Source organism: Salvelinus alpinus, chromosome 27 (genome assembly GCF_045679555.1).
Source record: "Salvelinus alpinus chromosome 27, SLU_Salpinus.1, whole genome shotgun sequence".
Lineage (NCBI taxonomy): Eukaryota > Metazoa > Chordata > Actinopteri > Salmoniformes > Salmonidae > Salvelinus > Salvelinus alpinus.
Window position 1 is genome coordinate 33,930,734 of NC_092112.1, and position 17,666 is coordinate 33,948,399.

At 46.8% G+C, this 17,666-nt stretch overlaps 1 protein-coding gene across 3 annotated transcripts in view; it reads left to right on the plus strand.

The window, feature by feature from the left end:
- Positions 1-17,666, plus strand: part of syne2a (spectrin repeat containing, nuclear envelope 2a) — a 209,188-nt gene that overhangs the window by 56,522 nt on the left and 135,000 nt on the right. For all 3 annotated transcript variants that reach the window (XM_071370396.1, XM_071370394.1, XM_071370395.1), the window contains exons 43-46: positions 224-360; positions 619-748; positions 10,771-10,941; positions 11,276-13,207. In XM_071370396.1, the coding sequence (XP_071226497.1) occupies positions 224-360; positions 619-748; positions 10,771-10,941; positions 11,276-13,207 (2,370 nt within the window). The remainder of the gene's footprint in view (positions 1-223; positions 361-618; positions 749-10,770; positions 10,942-11,275; positions 13,208-17,666) is intronic.

Here is a 17,666-nt window from a genome sequence, read left to right on the forward strand (position 1 = left end):
CTTTCTGTGCATATGGACAATTTCAGGCATTTTTTATTTCAACTCATGTTGCGTTTATATTTTTGTTCAGTGTACTTATAGGCTTAAAATTGACATGGTATAAGCTGGATAACTTAATTGTCCAGCATTTTGGAATACCCCACATTTTGGAATACCCCACTCCCGTCCATCACATACTTAGACAAATACATCAAACACACTTACTATCTCATGACTTGTTCAGGACTGTGACCAAAGCCTGAGGGAGCTTGCGGCACGGCTTCATCACCTGGAGAAAGCAGTAGGGTCAGAGGACACATATGGAGAATTTCAAAACGATGTGACTTTGGCTGTGAATTCAGCGGCCAAAGACTTAGACAGGTACCTATTAATATCTGTTCTGTAGCTTCTTTCCCTCTGCATATCAAAGCATTTGGATTGCATTTTTTGACAAATATGTTTTGGTACATGTGAGTTACTGTATTCTCTCTCTTTCTAAACCATTCTCCTTTTCTCTCCTCTCTTTCATTCCTCTCACTCTTATTCACCCCGCTCCCCTCTCTCTCTCCTTCTCTTTCCCCCTCTCCCTCCCTTCTTTTTCTTTCTCTCTCTCTGAACCTATCCTCTCTGTCTCCGTAGCCTGTGTTTCTCTCTACATGAACGAATGCAGCTTTTTTCAGGCGGCACAGCCCTTAGAATGTCTGGGGCGATCTGTGAACTGCAGCAGTGGAACCAGGCAGCACAGTCAAATCCCCGAAAGTCTGTACAGGTACTGTAGTACCTCTCTGTCCACCCACATCCATCCACCATCCCATATTATTTGTGTAGAGTCTATTACAAATACATTTGTCACAATTAAAGTACTGACCAGGAACCTGGACCTAAATCCTAAAAGAGTTTTGCAGGGACATTAAATATTTGTACATTGTTTAGGTTTTCAACTTCTGCGAACAAGAATAGTAAATCAGAAAGTCACTGCTGTTTTTACTGGACCAGCCACATTGAGAGTAAAAAGCAATGTGTGTATGATAGCTTTTGTTGTCTCATTCATTAAAAAGATTTAGGAATGAAAGTTTAAGGTGTTATGCTGCACTCCCATCCATTTAAAATGTTCTGAAATCACTGTTTTAAAAAAAACCTTTTCCCACAAATGCATTTGGCATGTTGAACACAGCACAGAGTTTACTGAGGTTGTTCAGAAATCACTAGTTGTTTTTGAGATGTTTTTCCACTGACGTATTTGTCATGTTGAACGCAGAGGCCCGACTACCATGTAATATTAGCAAAGGGCACTTAAAGCGCACTTATACTCCATATGCCCGGCCATCACGACAATACAGGTAGGGATAGGAACCCCTTAGTGAGTTTTCTCCAATAGAGTTTCCACTTTGCTCTAATATCAGGGCCATTATCTTTGGACGTGCTCTGTCTCAACGGAAAAATAGAGGGTTTGTCATCTGGCATTTGGTGACAAACCCCGATGGAAAATACTACGCATATTGGTGATTCTACATGAGGCATTTCTCAGAGGGGTTATTTTTGAAATGCCAAAGCACAGCCATCAGTCTCTGATTCAGAAGAGTTTGGTCAAATGAAGAAGACACATTTCGGTTGAATGCATTCAGTTGTGCGACTGACTAGGTATCCCCCTTTCCCTAACATTAAGGGCATTCTCATCGTAATCAACTTGGGTAGAATAGCAGTTTTCAAAGGCTTGAATTTGGTGTCCAAAGCCATTTCTGATCAGGCATAGATGTTAGCGCAACACATAAGCTTAGAGGACACTTTGGAGATGTATTAGTATATAGCCCCAAAATTGTATTTTTGCAATTATTTCATTATGAGTTTGTTATATCCATGGTGACATTGTAATGCAGCAAAATATTTTGAAACCAATGAGCACCCATTGCGGGGGAATTCATCGTTCAGTCAAAACCAGTAATGAGTCTGCTTTCGTCATGCAGGAAGCAGCACCATACCAGTGTCTACATATGTGAAAATGGCACATTTCTATGATTTGTTGTAAAAAAAATAATAATAATAATTGTAAAAGTTTGATGTCATCAAGAGTAGAAAATATTTTAAAAACAGGGATTTTCAAACACTATGAGATTCGCGGTGACTCGGAGCAAAAAAAATGTCTCCCTGTGACTAGAAAATTGTTGCATGTTTTGAGGAAAAAAAAGAACGTTTTCTTTGTTTTAATTCTACTCGATGATGTTATCGAGTAGGCCATATTTACGACCTTTCTTCTTATCTTTTTAACTACATCATGTAGAAATGGGCCATTTTCAAATATGTAGACACTGGTAGGTGCTGGAGATAATGAATATGAGGATGAAAAGTTGTGGAATTTGGTGATGGCAGAGGGGAAGAGGAATAGAGAGGTCCAACTCGGTGGCAAATCTGTCTCCCCAGCAGGGTTAGTTTTATTTAGTTTTTCACCAACCAAGCAAGGAATTTTTGTATGGAGGTCAATGAGATGTGTGAAATTTGGTCAACAAAAAAATGAATGGCTTATTTGCTATTTGAGATTTAATTGATATTATAGAAGTTTCGTAATGCTTAAGTTGTTACGAGTGTACTGATATAAGTAGGACTCATGAAATCCTGGCAACTTTAAGAAAAAATACTTTATATCAGTGTTGTCTCAAGATGGCTATGCATATTCATGGGTGAGCCTAGTAGCATAGCATCTCTCTCTATTGAATACAGGCAGTTGACGTCAACAACCCTCATCAAATATTCAAAAAAGGATTATAATAATGAGATGTATCCACCAATCCTAAGAAAGTATAGACTGGAGCTAGACAGCCTGCCGTGCCGCTTTGTGGACAACAACTCCCATTGTTAGGGCGGACATCTTGTCAGTATATCCATAATCTTTGGTGATGGGCATGCCAATTATGTTCAGTGAGCCGGCTCGTTAGTTCCGTTCAGCTTAAAGAGCTGTCCATTTGGCACCCAAACGGCACTTAGTTCAGTAGCGCTTAAAAATGTACCTAAAATCATGACAAAAATTGCAAATCTACAATGTTAAGCTTACAAAGTTGCCTGACAGTATGTCAGATCGTGATTAGTTCAAGTACATTTTTACCTGACCAAGTTAGATGGTCTGCAAAGAAAAAAAATGAATGCACTGCAGAAATGTGTGGACCAGAAAGTCTCTCTCCTCACTTTCTGTAATTCCTCACTGCAGGAACAATAATCTTCAGATTTTTTAAATGAACTTATCTGCAGATAATCGTTGTCTGGAGCTCAAAAACCAGTAGTAACAGTATGCAAATCAGGGAGCCAAATGAACAACTCTTTCTCAGATGTGATTCGGTTCTCGGCATTCACCAAAAAGAGCAGTTGAAAAAGAGCTGTTCGTTGGAGAATGACCCATCACTAGTGTCATTTCCCTTAAACTTGTGCGTGTTTGAGTCGACTTCAGATCTAATTGATCACTCATTAAGATTTGTAGATCAGTCATACTGCAGTGTAGCTGATCTGAAACAGGCACGTTGAGACACCAAACTTAGTTTGACATGTTTTTGTGGAAGTTTCTGCTTCTAGTGAAGTTTTGATCAGGGAAATGTTAACAACTGGGAAATCAAATGCTAAATAATGCTAGTTACTGCCTGTAGCAAATGTAAACAACAGTGTAACATGAGTTGCTATCAGTTTGGACCTAGTATCTAGGTTTGTGGCAGTATTATAAATAATGTAGTGCAGTGCCTCCACCTAATAAGTAATGTACCCCTAAAGATATGTATTTACTTACTAGGAAAACATGTACAATTCCCACAAAGTGAAACTACACAAATATGTATCTCTTGAACTATGATAAATAATAATTAAAACAAGTAAAGTTATGAATTATTATTAAATGACCAACAATTATCAACAAATTTCAATAGCATCTATGCACACTCACTGTGTACCTAAGTGCACTCATAAACAGTGGAAATCCAAGTCACCTGTGTGTGGCCAATGAGAAGTGTGTGAGTGCAACAGTCCATTCACGCTCTTACATTCAAACACGTAGATAAAAACACACTACTCCTCGATGAAACGGGACCGGTCCAAATGTTGCCAATTACAGTGCCAATAGAAAATATTTACACTCATGACCTTTTCCAAATTTGTATGTGTTACAGCCTGAATTTAATATGGATTAAATTGGAGTACTACACACAATACCCCATAATGTCAAAGTGGAATTTTGTTTTTAGATATTTTTTAAAAATCATTTATTTTTTCAAGCTGAAATGTCTTGCGTCAATCATTATTCAACCTCTTTGTTATGGCAAGCCTAAATAAGTTCAGGAGTAAAAATGTGCCTAACAAGTCACATAATAAGTTGCATGGACTCACTCTGTATGCAATAATAGTGTTTAACATGATTTTGTAATGACAACCTCATCTCTGTACCCTATATGTAACGTCCCTCAGTCGAGTAGTGAATTTCAAATACAGATTCAACAACAAAGACCAGGGAGGTTTTCCAATGCTTCGTATGGAAGGGCACCCCTCCCAATCCACAAGGTACTGCAGGCCCCTCACCCGGCGTCTCGAGTCCAGAATAGCACGTACTGTGTACGCCAGGGACCCCTCGATGTTCAGAGGGGGCGGAGGGACCTCCGGCATCTCACCTTCTTGCAGGGGACCAGCTACCACCGGCCTGAGGAGAGACACATGAAACGAGGGGTTAATACGATAATAGGAAGGGAGTTGTAATCTATAACACACCTCGTTTATCCTCCTCGGGACTTTGAATGGCCCCACACACTGCGGCCCCAGCTTCCGGCAGGGCAAGCGGAGGGGTAGGTTTTGGGTCGAAAGCCTGACCCTGTCCCCCGGTATGAACACGGGGACCTCACTGCGGTGGCGGTCAGCGCTCCTCTTCAGCCGTCCACCTGCTTGCTTGAAGGATTCCTGGACGGCCCTCCAGGTCTCCTTGGAGCGCTGCACCCACTCCTCCACCGCAGGAGCTTCGGTCTGACTCTGATGCCACGGCGCCAGGACCGGCTGGTAGCCCAACACGCATTGAAATGGAGACATGTTCGTGGAGGAGTGGCGGAGTGAGTTCTGGGCCAACTCCGCCCATGGTACGTACCTTGACCAATCCCCTGGCCGGTCCTGGCAATACGACCGCAGAAACCTACCCACCTCCTGGTTCACTCTCTCCACCTGCCCATTACTCTCGGGGTGATAACCAGAGGTCAAGCTGACCGAGACCCCCAGACGCTCCATAAACGCCCTCCACACTCGGGACGTGAATTGGGGACCCCGATCAGAGACGATGTCCTCCGGCACCCCGTAGTGCCGGAAGACGTGGTTAAATAGAGCCTCCGCAGTCTGTAGGGCCGTAGGGAGACCAGGCAATGGGAGGAGACGGGAGAACTTAGAAAACCGATCCACAACAACCAGAACCGTGGCGTTCCCCTGAGACGGGGGAAGATCGGTAAGGAAGTCCACCGACAGGTGAGACCACGGCCGTTGTGGAACGGGGAGGGGCTGTAACTTCCCTCTAGGAAGGTGCCTAGGAGCCTTACTCTGGGCGCACACCGAACAGGAAGAGACATAGAACCCCACGTCCCTAGCCAAGGTGGACCACCAGTACTTCCCCCTAAGAACACTCACTGTCCTCGCCACACCATGACGACCCAACGAGGGTAGTGTGTGCGCCCACCGAATCAATCGATCACGAACACCAAGCGGCACGTACGTACGACATTGTGGAGACGCAGGTTCCACCCGTAACGCCCGCTCAATGTCCGTGTCCACCTCCCATACCACCGGTGCCACCAGCCTAGAGGCTGGAAGGATGGGAGTAGGATCGATGGGCCGATCCTCCGTGTCATAGAGACGGGACAGCGCGTCGGCCTTAGTGTTCAGGGAGCCTGGACTATACGATATGGTGAACCTAAATCGGGTGAAGAACATGGCCCACCTTGCCTGACGCGGATTCAGTCTCCTAGCTGCCCGCATATACTCCAGATTCCGGTGGTCAGTCCAGATGAGAAAAGGGTGCTTAGCCCCCTCAAGCCAGTGTCTCCACACCTTCAGGGCTTTTACCACAGCCAACAACTCCCGGTCCCCCACATCATAGTTACGCTCCGCCGGACCGAGCTTCTTCGAAAAGAAATCACCGGTGGCGGAGTTTCGGTGGCGTACCCGAACGCTGTGATAGCACGCACGGCACCCACCCCAGCCTCGGACGCGTCCACCTCCACTATGAACGCTAAAGAGGGGTCCGGGTGCGCCAACACGGGCGCATCTGTGAACAGCGCCTTCAAACGATTGAAGGCTCTGTCAGCCTCTGCCGACCACCGCAAACGCACCGGCGATAATGGGGGCCGCTACTTGACCAAAACCCCGGATAAACCTCCGGTAGTAATTGGCAAACCCAAAAACCGGTGCACTTCCTTCACCATGGTTGGAGTCGGCCAATTACGCACGGCCTTAACGCGGTCACACTCCATCACCACCCCCGAGGTGGAAATGCGATAACCCAGGAAGGAGACGGCTCGTTTGGAGAACACACTTCTCAGCCTTGACATATAGGTAATGCTCCAGCAGTCTCCCAAGCACCTTGCGCACCAGAGACACATGCGCGTGTGGCCGAATAGATCAGGATATCATCTATATATGCAACCTCGCCCTGCCCGTGCAGGTCCCTGAGAATCTCGTCTACAAAGGATTGAAAGACGGCTGGAGCATTCTTTAACCCATATGGCATGACGAGGTACTCATAATGACCCAATGTGGTACTAAACGCGGTTTTCCACTCGTCTCCCTCCCGAATACGCACCAGATTAGTCGCGCTCCTGAGGTCCAGTTTCGTGAAAAACCGCGCCCCGTGAAATGATTCCACCGCCGTAGCGATGAGAGGTAGCGGGTAACTAAACCCCACCGTGATGGAATTTAGACCTCTATAATCAATGAACGGATGCAGACCTCCTTCTTTTTTCACAAAAAAGAAACTCGAGGAGACGGGTGAAATGGAGGGCCGAATGTACCCCTGTCCCAGAGATTCCGTGACATATGTCTCCATAGCCAAGGTCTCCTCCTGTGACAATGGGTACACATGACTCCTGGGAAGCGCAGCGTTAACCTGGAGGTTTATCGCACAATCCCCCTGTCGATGAGGTGGTAATTTAGTCGCCTTCTTCTTACAGAAGGCGATAGCCAAATCGGCATACTCAGGGGGAATGCGCACAGTGGACACCTGGTCTGGACTCTCCACCGACGTGGCGCCAATGGAAACTCCCAAACACCTACCTGAACACTCCTCTGACCACCCCTGGGGAACCCCCTGTCTCCACGAAATCCTGGGATTGTGACTGGCTAGCCACGGAACCCCCAGCACCACTGGAAACGCAGGTGAATCGATAAGGAAGAGACTAATCTGCTCCCTATGATCCCCCTGCATCACCATGTTCAGTGGTACCGTGGCCTCCCTGACCAGCCCTGACCCTAATGGCCGACTATCTAAGGAGTGCACGGGGAAGGGGGGGATCTATCGGCACCAGCGGAATTCCCAGCTTGAGGGCGAGTCCGCGATCCATAAAGTTCCCAGCTGCACCTGAATCAACTAGTGCCTTATGCTGGGAAAAGGGAGAAAAATCAAGGGAAAAAATGTATACAAACATGTGACCAACAGGGGGCTCTGGGTGAGTTTGATGCTGACTCACCTGGGGTGACCGAGAAGTGTTCTGCCTGCCCTCTCGACTCCCAGAGGGACTCCTCCAGCACCGGCCGGCCGTGTGTCCTCTCCGACCACAGCTGGTGCAGGAGGAGCTTCCTCCTCCGGTACCGCTCGAAGCAGCCCCCCCTAACTCCATAGGAATGGGAGCGGGAGGGCTAGGAGGTGGAACTGACAGGACCCTTTCTGAACGCACGCGAGCAGCTAGCAGATTGTCCAGCCGGATAGACATGTCTACAAGTTTGTCTAGGGAGAGAGTGGTGTCCCGACACGCTAGCTCCCTGCGGACTTCCTCCCCGAGGCTGCACCGGTAGTGGTCCATCAGGGCCCTGTCGTTCCACCCGGCCCCAGCGGCCAAGGTCCGGAACTCCAACGCGAAGTCCTGCGCACACCTCGTCTCCTGCCTAAGGTGAAATAGTCGCTCACCCGCCGCTCGGTCGTCCGGAGGGGGATCCTGATAGTGATCCCTCGCCGAGTCTGGGCCATTCCAGACCGCGTTGACCCACTCGAGAGCTCGGCCCGTCAGGCAGGAGACGAGGACGCTCACACTCTCTTCCCCCGAGGGAGTCGGCCTCACGGTAGCCAGGTACAACTCAAGCTGGAGGAGAAACCCCTGGCACCCAGCCGCCGTTCCATCGTACTCCCTCGGATGCGCAATACGAAGTGCGCTGGAGCTGGACGCCGGGGGTGGAGTAGGTGGACTCGTCGGAGGAACCGGAGGTGAAGTGGGGAGACCACTCCTCTCCCATCGGTCCATTCTCTCCATCATCTGGTCCATCGCAGACCCTATCCGATGGAGGATGGTGGTATGATGGAGAAAGCGTTCCTCCATCGATGGAAGAGGGGTGGCCGCTGCTCCTGCTGACTCCATAGTAGGTGCAGGCTTCTGTAACACACTAGGCGTAGTGGGTGCGGAGTCAGGTGCAGGAGGCAGAAAGTTCAGAATAGCGCTTTATTACGCACAGGGAAAAGTAGTACTCTCCACAAAACTGGGCGTAATCAAACAAATGCCCAAAACAGGTAACTTAACACGCACTACCACACTTCAACACAGTGGGAAAAATAATCAAGCCCGCACATAGCCTACCGGCTTAAATAGCCCAACTCAAAATCTAAACAAGAAACAGGTGAAACTAATCAGACAAAACCAACAGAAAAGGGAAAAGGGATTCCTGGCAGCTAGTAGGCCGGTGACGACGACTGCCGAGCACCACCCAAACAGGAAGAGGAGCCACCTTCGGTAGGGGTCATGACAGTATTTCCTATTCTTATTTCTCATGTGTTTTTTCTAGACTTGCATTGTTGGGTTTTTCACTGTACTTGTGCATGTGACATTAACTTAAAACTGCTCAGGGATTTCACCATGAGGTCACTGGTTACTTTAAAAAAGTTACAGAGTGTAATGGCTGTGATAGGAGAAAACTGAGGATGGATCAACAACATAGTAGTTACTCCACAATACTAACCTAAATGACAGAGTGAAAAGGAGGAAACCTGTAAAGAATAAAAATATTCCAATGTCACGTTCTGACCTTTATTTTGTCTTTATTTAGTATGGTCAGGGCGTGAGTTGGGGTGGGCAGTCTATGTTTGTATTTCTATGGTTTCCTATTTCTGTGTTTGGCCTGATATGGTTCTCAATCAGAGGCAGGTGTTTTGTGTTGTCTCTGATTGGGAACCATATTTAGGTAGCTGTCTTCAGTCTTCGTGTGTCTGCACCAGACAGAACTGTCTCGGTTTTTCACATTTGTTGTTTTTGTATTTTGAGTGTTCACTTTTATTAAACAAGATGAACAATTACCATGCTGCACATTGGTCCTCCGATGCTTCTAACTTCTCATCAGACGAGGAGGAAGATGAAAGCTGTTACATCCAAAACATGCATCCTGTTTGCAGTAAGGCACTAAAGAAATACTTAGAGATAATTTCTTTGCACATTTTTTTTAATGTCCTGAATAAAAAGCATTATGTTTGGGGCAAATTCATCACAACACATCACTGAGTACCACTCTTCATATTTTCAAGCATGGTGGTGGCTGCATCATATTATGGGTCTGGTTGTCATCGGCAAGGAATAGGGAGTTTTAGGACACTGGGAGACAAATTCACCTTTCAGCAGGACAATAACCTAAAACACAAGCCCAAATATACACTGGAGTTGATTACCATGACCTCACTGAATGTTCCCGAGTGCCTAGTTACAGTTTCAATTTAAATTGGCTTGAAAATCTATGGCAAGACTTGAAAATGTCTGTCTAGCAATGAACAACAACCAACTAGACAGTGCTTAAAGAATAATGTGCAAAGGTGTGCAAAGCTCTTAGACTTACCTAAAAAGACTCACAGCTGTAATCACCACCACAGGTGTTTCTACAAAGTATTGACTCAGGGGTGTGAATACTTATGTAAATGAGATATTTCTGTATTTAATTTTTTTAAATATATTTTGAAATCAGGCTTTATCACAACAAAATGTGGAATAAGTGAAGTGGTATGAATAGTTTATGAAAGCACTGTATATACAGATCATCTCTCAGATCACATCAAGTGGCTACTCACATCACCCAGAGTTCAGTCTCTGACAGCATCTCTAACGGTTGAGCCTCCAAGCAGGAGGAAAGAAAAATCAGAGGTCTTCTGATGACAGCTGAACCAGAACAAATCCAACGCAGTCCTCATGGTGGCCGGGGATGAGGGACTAACAGTTAACCAATGTGGTTTACTCAGAACGAGTTAAACTAACTTTTAAAAACAAGAAAACAATTAAATAGCCATCTTGCTAGCTCACGTAGTTTGCATTGTTGCCCTCTCCTCACGTGTCGGGCTGTTCTCTAACATCTGTCCGTCTCCAAAATATGTCCAACATGCAACACAATAACTACGTCAGTCCGTGCTAGAAAAAGCTAAAAGCAACTAGGGGGTTACATGCAGTTTTGCTAACAGGAAAATGTTAACAAATGGGAAATTAAGCGACGATGCTAAATCATACTAGCTACTTCCTGTAGCAAAAGTAAATAATAGATTAATGTGGATGCTCTCTATACTGTCCTACATAGACAACTCAAGATTAGATTAACTAACCCTATAATCCCTCACAGGCTACACTGAACAAAGGGAAGCAACTCCAAGGGACTCTACGTGAGGCGCTGTCACAGCTCGACTTCCTATTGGACTGTGTCGGAAGGGAGCGCGTGGAACAGTTCGAGAGAAGGGCTGGACAGGCCCTTAGCAACAGTGCAGCTCTCCTCACAGCCCTAGCCCAATCCCAGGTGAGCTATCATCTAATCAATGTATAATCAAACAACATAACTCAAAAGTAGATTGAACTAATACACAATTATCGAATGCAGAAATGTTACTTTTGCAATATGAGTTGGCTTGTTGAAAGGCGTTTTAGGCCTAGTTTCAGAATTATGGAGCCCTATGATGATATTGATGAAACAAAATATGACTATCAGTAGGGGAAACTGAGGCATTTCAACCAAGTGTAAAAGTTATGTTAAATTATATTTTGATTGGAACATCCCTTAACGTTAATATGATCCCTTTATGGAATCTTATATGCATCTTCACACCATTTCTAATGAATGTATGCATCTTTAGGTGTCCCTAGTGAGCACAGAGGTGGATGGAGACCATAAGAAACCAAGCAACACACCTGACAAAGCGCCATCTTGCAGCGAGGCATCCCTTTTGTCACACCCTGTAGAGGAAGTGACTCCAGGCGGGATCAAACCTCTTCAGGCTAATATTGACTCAACGAAAGGTCCGGAAAAAGAGCAGGCTGAAAGCAGAGTGCAAAGCAAAAGAGCCATTACCAGAGGAACAATGGATGCTGTTAGAGAACCTACCAAGAAAGTGATGAGCGACACTGAACAAAGAGCAGAGGGCAAAGAATACGGCAAAGACTCATTGAAGGGCTGGAGCATCCAGCCAGCAGAGATAATGGTCACAGACATGGAGGATGGGGAGAGTCAAATACAAATTCCCATGGGAGAAACCTTAACTCCCATCACCATCGTTGATATCTCAGCCACTGTGGTGGTGCCAGAGACCCCAGGTACTAGCCAATTTGGGGATACTGTAACAGAGATGACACCTCATCATATAGAACCAATGGATCGAGACGGAACCTCATCGCCGACTCCGCACAAAGTGTTCACCATCGTTCTGGACACCGATCTCGAACGAAAACAACTTGATGGCATGTCTATGGCCAACGCTCTCCAAAGCAGACCAGGTTACCATGGCAACAATGATATTGTACATACAGATTCACCTCAACATGGCGACAGTGAGATTCCGGCTACTGAGTCACATGACTATGCAAACACTGCGGTTGTATGCGCTGGACCATCGGTCAGAGGAGGACAAGAGTCTTCAGTACCAGATAAAGGCGCTCAACTCACTTACACTTTTTCTGTTGTCAAACAGAGTGACCAGGCAAAACAAGATTTGACTGAGCCTCCCCAAAAAGTGGCCACCGTTTTCTTGAACGCAGCTGTTGCAGGTGCTGGGAAATTTCTTGTTCAGGAAGCTGAGACTCTACATCGTGAAGTCACTTCCTCGACCAAAGCTGAATTGGGCATTAAAAGCAGTGTGGGGCTAGGGACAGATCCACAGTCGGACCCTGTAACACATCTCATGCCGCATCCAGAAAGAAAGCAGCTAGAGACGCATGCAAGACCCACAGACAAATCACAGGCAGATAACAAAACACAACACACAGAGTCTAGAGACTGCACTGAGACAAAGAAAGTATTTACAATTGTTTTGGACATGGAGCTACCTCCGTCTCAGTCCAAGGACATTCAAACCAGGGAGCCTCCTTGTGGTAATGGCTCAGATATATTTAGCTCTGGTGACTTTCCTTCAAAACTGACTGATAGTTCTGTCACTGAGAGCACCAAGAACACAGATGGCGGGCGGCGTGTCAAGTCAAAGCACAGGCGGCGGAGGAGGGCTGATTTTAGGAGCTCAGCGTCCAAGGGCCCCAAAGTGAAGAGTTACAAGGGCCCCTCTGCTTCAAAGAACACGGAATCAGAGTGGGAGCAATCGCAGGGCCCCAAAACAAAAGGTCTGAAATCAAAAGGCCCCGAATCAGGGCTCACAGAGTCTAAGTCCACTGAATTGGCGCTCACCGAATCCGAGTCACTGAGACACACTGATAACTCTGACAACACTGAACCAGGAAGTGTTGACGATGACGTAGACACAGACGCTAAAGATGCCAGACAGACAGAAATGACAGACAGCCAAATAGCTGTAAACACAGAAGCCTCTGACAGAATGAAGGTGACTACAGACATCACCTGTGCTACAGACAGCAAAGATAACAGACAGACTGTGAGCAAAGACACTGGAAAGATAGACACTACTGACATGCTACAGGTGAATGATCTCACACAGACAGATGTCAGTCAGCCAGATGCCACAAGAGACAATACACAGTTGTCACTCGCACCTTCACCAGCATATGCATCCACAGAGATTGAGCCCAGAGAGGGAACAGAAAGGACAGCTCCACAGGAACAGGTAAGGGAAATTTCTCTCCATTTCTCTCTCCCACACACACACGTTTTCCTCAGGGACAATTTTTTAAGCATTTGGAGTAGTAAGAATATGACAGCCCAGAGGATACACGTTACATTTTATAAACTTTAAGCCTGCAGATTCAGGTTTTGAAAGGGGGTTGTACACGCAAGTCAAACACTCGAACATGTAGTTAATGGCGGTCTTTCCCTGAGGGGATTTGACCTTTCAAGGCTCTTGTTTCGCCCAAGATCCAACAACGTTAAGTGACGTTATTATGAGTGAATTGGAATGGTCAGGCCAGGAGTAGCTTGTTTGTGTGGCATTTAAAGGTCACACCTTGGCTCAAAGTAAAATTGGAGGAATTTGACTTATCATACAGTGGCCCCTCCACTTCTAGCCTAGGAATTTACTCCCCTACTGCCTGATGACTGAGGCTTACTGAGGGCTATATGAAGGGAGATAATCAGGGTATGGCCTTCCAGAGGACATCGTCTCCGACCATGCCCCCCAATTCACGTCACAGGTATGGAGAGCCTTCATGGAGAAGTTGGGGGTCACGGTCAGCCTCACTTCTGGGTACCGGTCTCAGTCTAAAGGGCTGGTAGAGAGGACCAACCAGGAGCTGGGGAGGTTCCTAAGGAGTCACTGCCAGGACCGGCAGGGGGAGTGGGCCCGGTTCCTTCCATGGGCGGGATATGCCCAGAACTCACTTTGCGTAGATGGATTGAATAGTGCGGGTGATACCTGGGTGTCCAGCGGCGTGGGATGTGTGCGCCCAGGTAAACAGATGATTCCTCGCCTCCGTGGGGACGTAGATGTGCTCAGGAGGGCAGGTAGCAGGTTCCCTCTCCAGAGCCTGGCGGATGTCCACATCTACGTCCCAAAACACAGGGTCAACAATATGGGAGGACGGAATGATGGGCTTGAGGGCACTCACAGGACTTTCAACCGACGAGGAACCACAGGTTAAGGGAAAGCAGGTCTTCCGACACCTGGGTGCCCAGGTGGTTATTTTCATCCAGGAGATGGTGACGTCATGACGTTGGAGCCACGGAAAGCCAGGAGATGGTGACGTCATGACGTTGGAGCCACGGAAAACCGAGGATGACTTTGTGTACAGGAGCAGTGATGAGGAAGGGAAAGCTTTCTTGGTGCATGAGTCCGACGGTGAGGGTGAGTGGTGCTGTGATGTGATGTGTGTGATAGTGCTGGATCCTAATGGTTGTTTATCCAGGGCTTGGACCGGAATAGGAGAGGAGAGCGGGGACGCAGTGATGTTAAGGGAGGAGAGGAGAGCCTGGTCAATACAATGCCCTCACCAGAGTCCACTAGAGCTGTAGAGATAACACCTGAGAGACAGCCAGTTAAATGGAACACAGGAAGGCTTTGGCAGAAAACAATGAAGGAATTCTCACGCCTACCCTGGGAGCCAGATGATCAGGGGCCGTTCCTTTGCCCCAGTGGACTTCGCGTTGGGAAGCACCGGACGCCGGATGCCTCTCCTGGCCACAATAGGGACACAGCCCCAGCTACCTCCGGCGACGTTGCTCTGCTGTGGGGAGGTGTGTGACCCCTATTTCCATGGGTTCAGGCTCTGCTCCAAGACGGCCAAAAGACTAGAGCAAGGTGCGAGGGGCGCGCCGGCGTTCCCAAAGAAGGTTGTCCAGACAGGTGGCCATCGCGATGAGCGCGTCCAGGGAAAGGTTGTCGTCTCGGCACGCCAACTCCATCTGGACCTCCTCGCGCATTCTTCTTCACTGGAGGCTGCCACGGTCCGTAAGGTGAGGGCGTATTCGGCAGCTGTCTGGGAACCCTGCCGGAGTTGGAGAAGTCACTCACCTCCCTCTCTGCCCTCTGGTGGATGGTTGAAGACTGCCCTGAACAGAGCCATGAACCCCTCCTCTCCTCTCTGCCAGAAGGCCGTAGCCCACTCTGTGGTGGGGGTTCCCATCTGAGGAACGAAATAGAGGGAGCACTGGAGTAGGAAGCCACTGCATTTGGATCGAGTCCCGTCATATTTGTCAGGGAGGAACAGTTGGGCATCGCTGACCTGGGCGGACTGCTGGGTAGGCTAGGGGACTGGCTCGCTGGGATGGCCAGTGGTAGGAGGCCCTCTGCTAGTTGGAGGTGAATCCTCTCGAGTGGTGTCGAGACGGTGGAGAACTTGGAGGACCTTATCCATAGCCGCACCCAGTTGCGCCAGCTGATCGTGGTGTTTGGGAATTAGGTGTCCTTGTTCGTCGACCGTCTGGGGGATGTCCTTAATTTCTGCTGTGGCAGTATTCTGTCATTTATACGCAGGAAGTCAGGAAACAGGTGCAGAAGGTAAGTTTAATAAGTTATACAAAACATGAGAAGCGTGCTAAACATACCCAAAACGACTAAGGCTTACTGAGGGCTTTATGAAGGGAGAGTAATCAGGGTGGTGATGAAGTCCAGGTGTGCTTAACGATGGGGAGCAGTTGTGCGCCGGGATGGTTGCCAGGTGTGCGCAATATGGGTTGCTAGGACCAGTGGTTAGTAGACCCGCGATGTCGAGTGCCAGAGCGGGGGAGCAGGAATAGACGTGACAATACAACAGCTTTTCATGCTTTTATTTTATATGTAACATGACAGAAAATCAAATTAAGTAGGTTTCTACCTAAACAAATGTTTGTGTTGTAAATATGCTTTCATTATAGAGCTGAATTTCGAGCTTCTGACAATTTTAAGTAAATCTAGACTTTATGTTGATCCATCTACCTCAATGCTTGTTCAAAGTCCACAAAGATGAAAATAAATGTATAATCAGGGACCCGAAGCTGCTATCCTTAATTTGAAAAACAACAAAACAACAACACTGGCACTTGGTTTGCTAGCTATAAAGCAGAGAGATGGGCCTGTAGAAATGTAACCACTCTCAAATTCATAGATGGAGCTATAGATGCAAGGACCGATCCTCCATGAAATAGTTTTAACATATTTTAAAGCTTTACATTGTTTGTTTACAAAGATATTGCTTTCAGACAGTGGAGTAAAACTACCTTATATTTTGGGTTATGATGGATTTGATGGCGTTGAACTAAACTCATGAGGCATTTCTAAGTGATATTACTTGTGAAAATAAATGGTATATATCATTAATCTAAATGATCAGAAATGGCTGCAGATTAGGAGTGTAAATATCACTGCAAATATCATAGATTGGGCCTTTAATGTGTATCCAAGTCAAGAGCCCTGCTGACTCAGAGTGTAGGGCAGTATAGTGGTGATAAATCATTGGCTGCTTTACCTGGAGGCTTGGGCTAACATCAGGTCCCTCCTGTGGACAGAATCATATTTATTTTGATCTAAAAGGCTAAAGTGGGTCCTAGATAAGCACTCCTAATCTGAGGAATATGGCTTCTGCACTCCTAATCTGAGGAATATTGTAACGGCTATCGTCATATTCCTCCTCCTCGGACGAGGAGAGACGAGAAGGATCGGACCAATACGCGGAGTGGTTAGTGTTCATGATGAATGATTTATTATAACGGAAAAACTGAACACCGAAAATACAAAACAAATAAACGAAGTGCAGAAAACAGATACAGTACCGTGTGGTGAAAAACGCAAACACGGAAACAAACACCCACAAAACACACGTGAAACCCAGTCTGCCTAAGTATGATTCTCAATCAGGGACAACGATTGACAGCTGCCTCTGATTGAGAATCATACCAGGCCGAACACAAAAATCCCACCATAGAAAATCAACCATAGACAAACCACCCAACTCACGCCCTGACCAACTAAAATAAATACAAGACAAAGGAAAACAGGTCAGGAACGTGACAAATATGGCCTCTGCACTCCTAATCTGAGGAATATGGCTCCTGCACTCCTAATCTGAGGAATATGGCCCCTGCACTCCTACTCTGTCACTTTATGAATACGGACCCTGGGTGGGATAGCCTTAGTACCTGTAACCTGCAATATAAAGCACATCCTCCCCTATATTACTGCTTAATAGCATTCCTGCTCTACTGTTGTTTTGAAATGTTGAGAGAGATTTTATGCAAGTATCAGCTTGCCTTGTCACCTGTCGGTTTGAGAATAGCCTAGCACTTCACTATGTGAGGAATAAGTTATTTACACCACTCAGTGATGACTTCATCTCACGCTAGCCCTGTAGCTCTCGATATCTCAACCACACTCCTACTCCCTGACTAGTTCCTGCTGTATCATGTTCCCCCGTGCTAAGCCCAATGACACTGATTTAACAGGATTAGCTGGAGACTACACCAAACATTTTTCACCAATTGTGTTGTGTCAGATAAGTGATTCCATCAAGGAAGGAAGTAAAGAGGGACGTGGTGTTAAACTATTGGAACAGAGCCCTGGTTTCCCTCGGGGCAAGGCCCAGCTCCTTACTCAGTCACATTCCTGCTCTAATAGCTGCGCTGACTCGGTGGGGCAGAGCGGAACAGAGTTGTTGTCA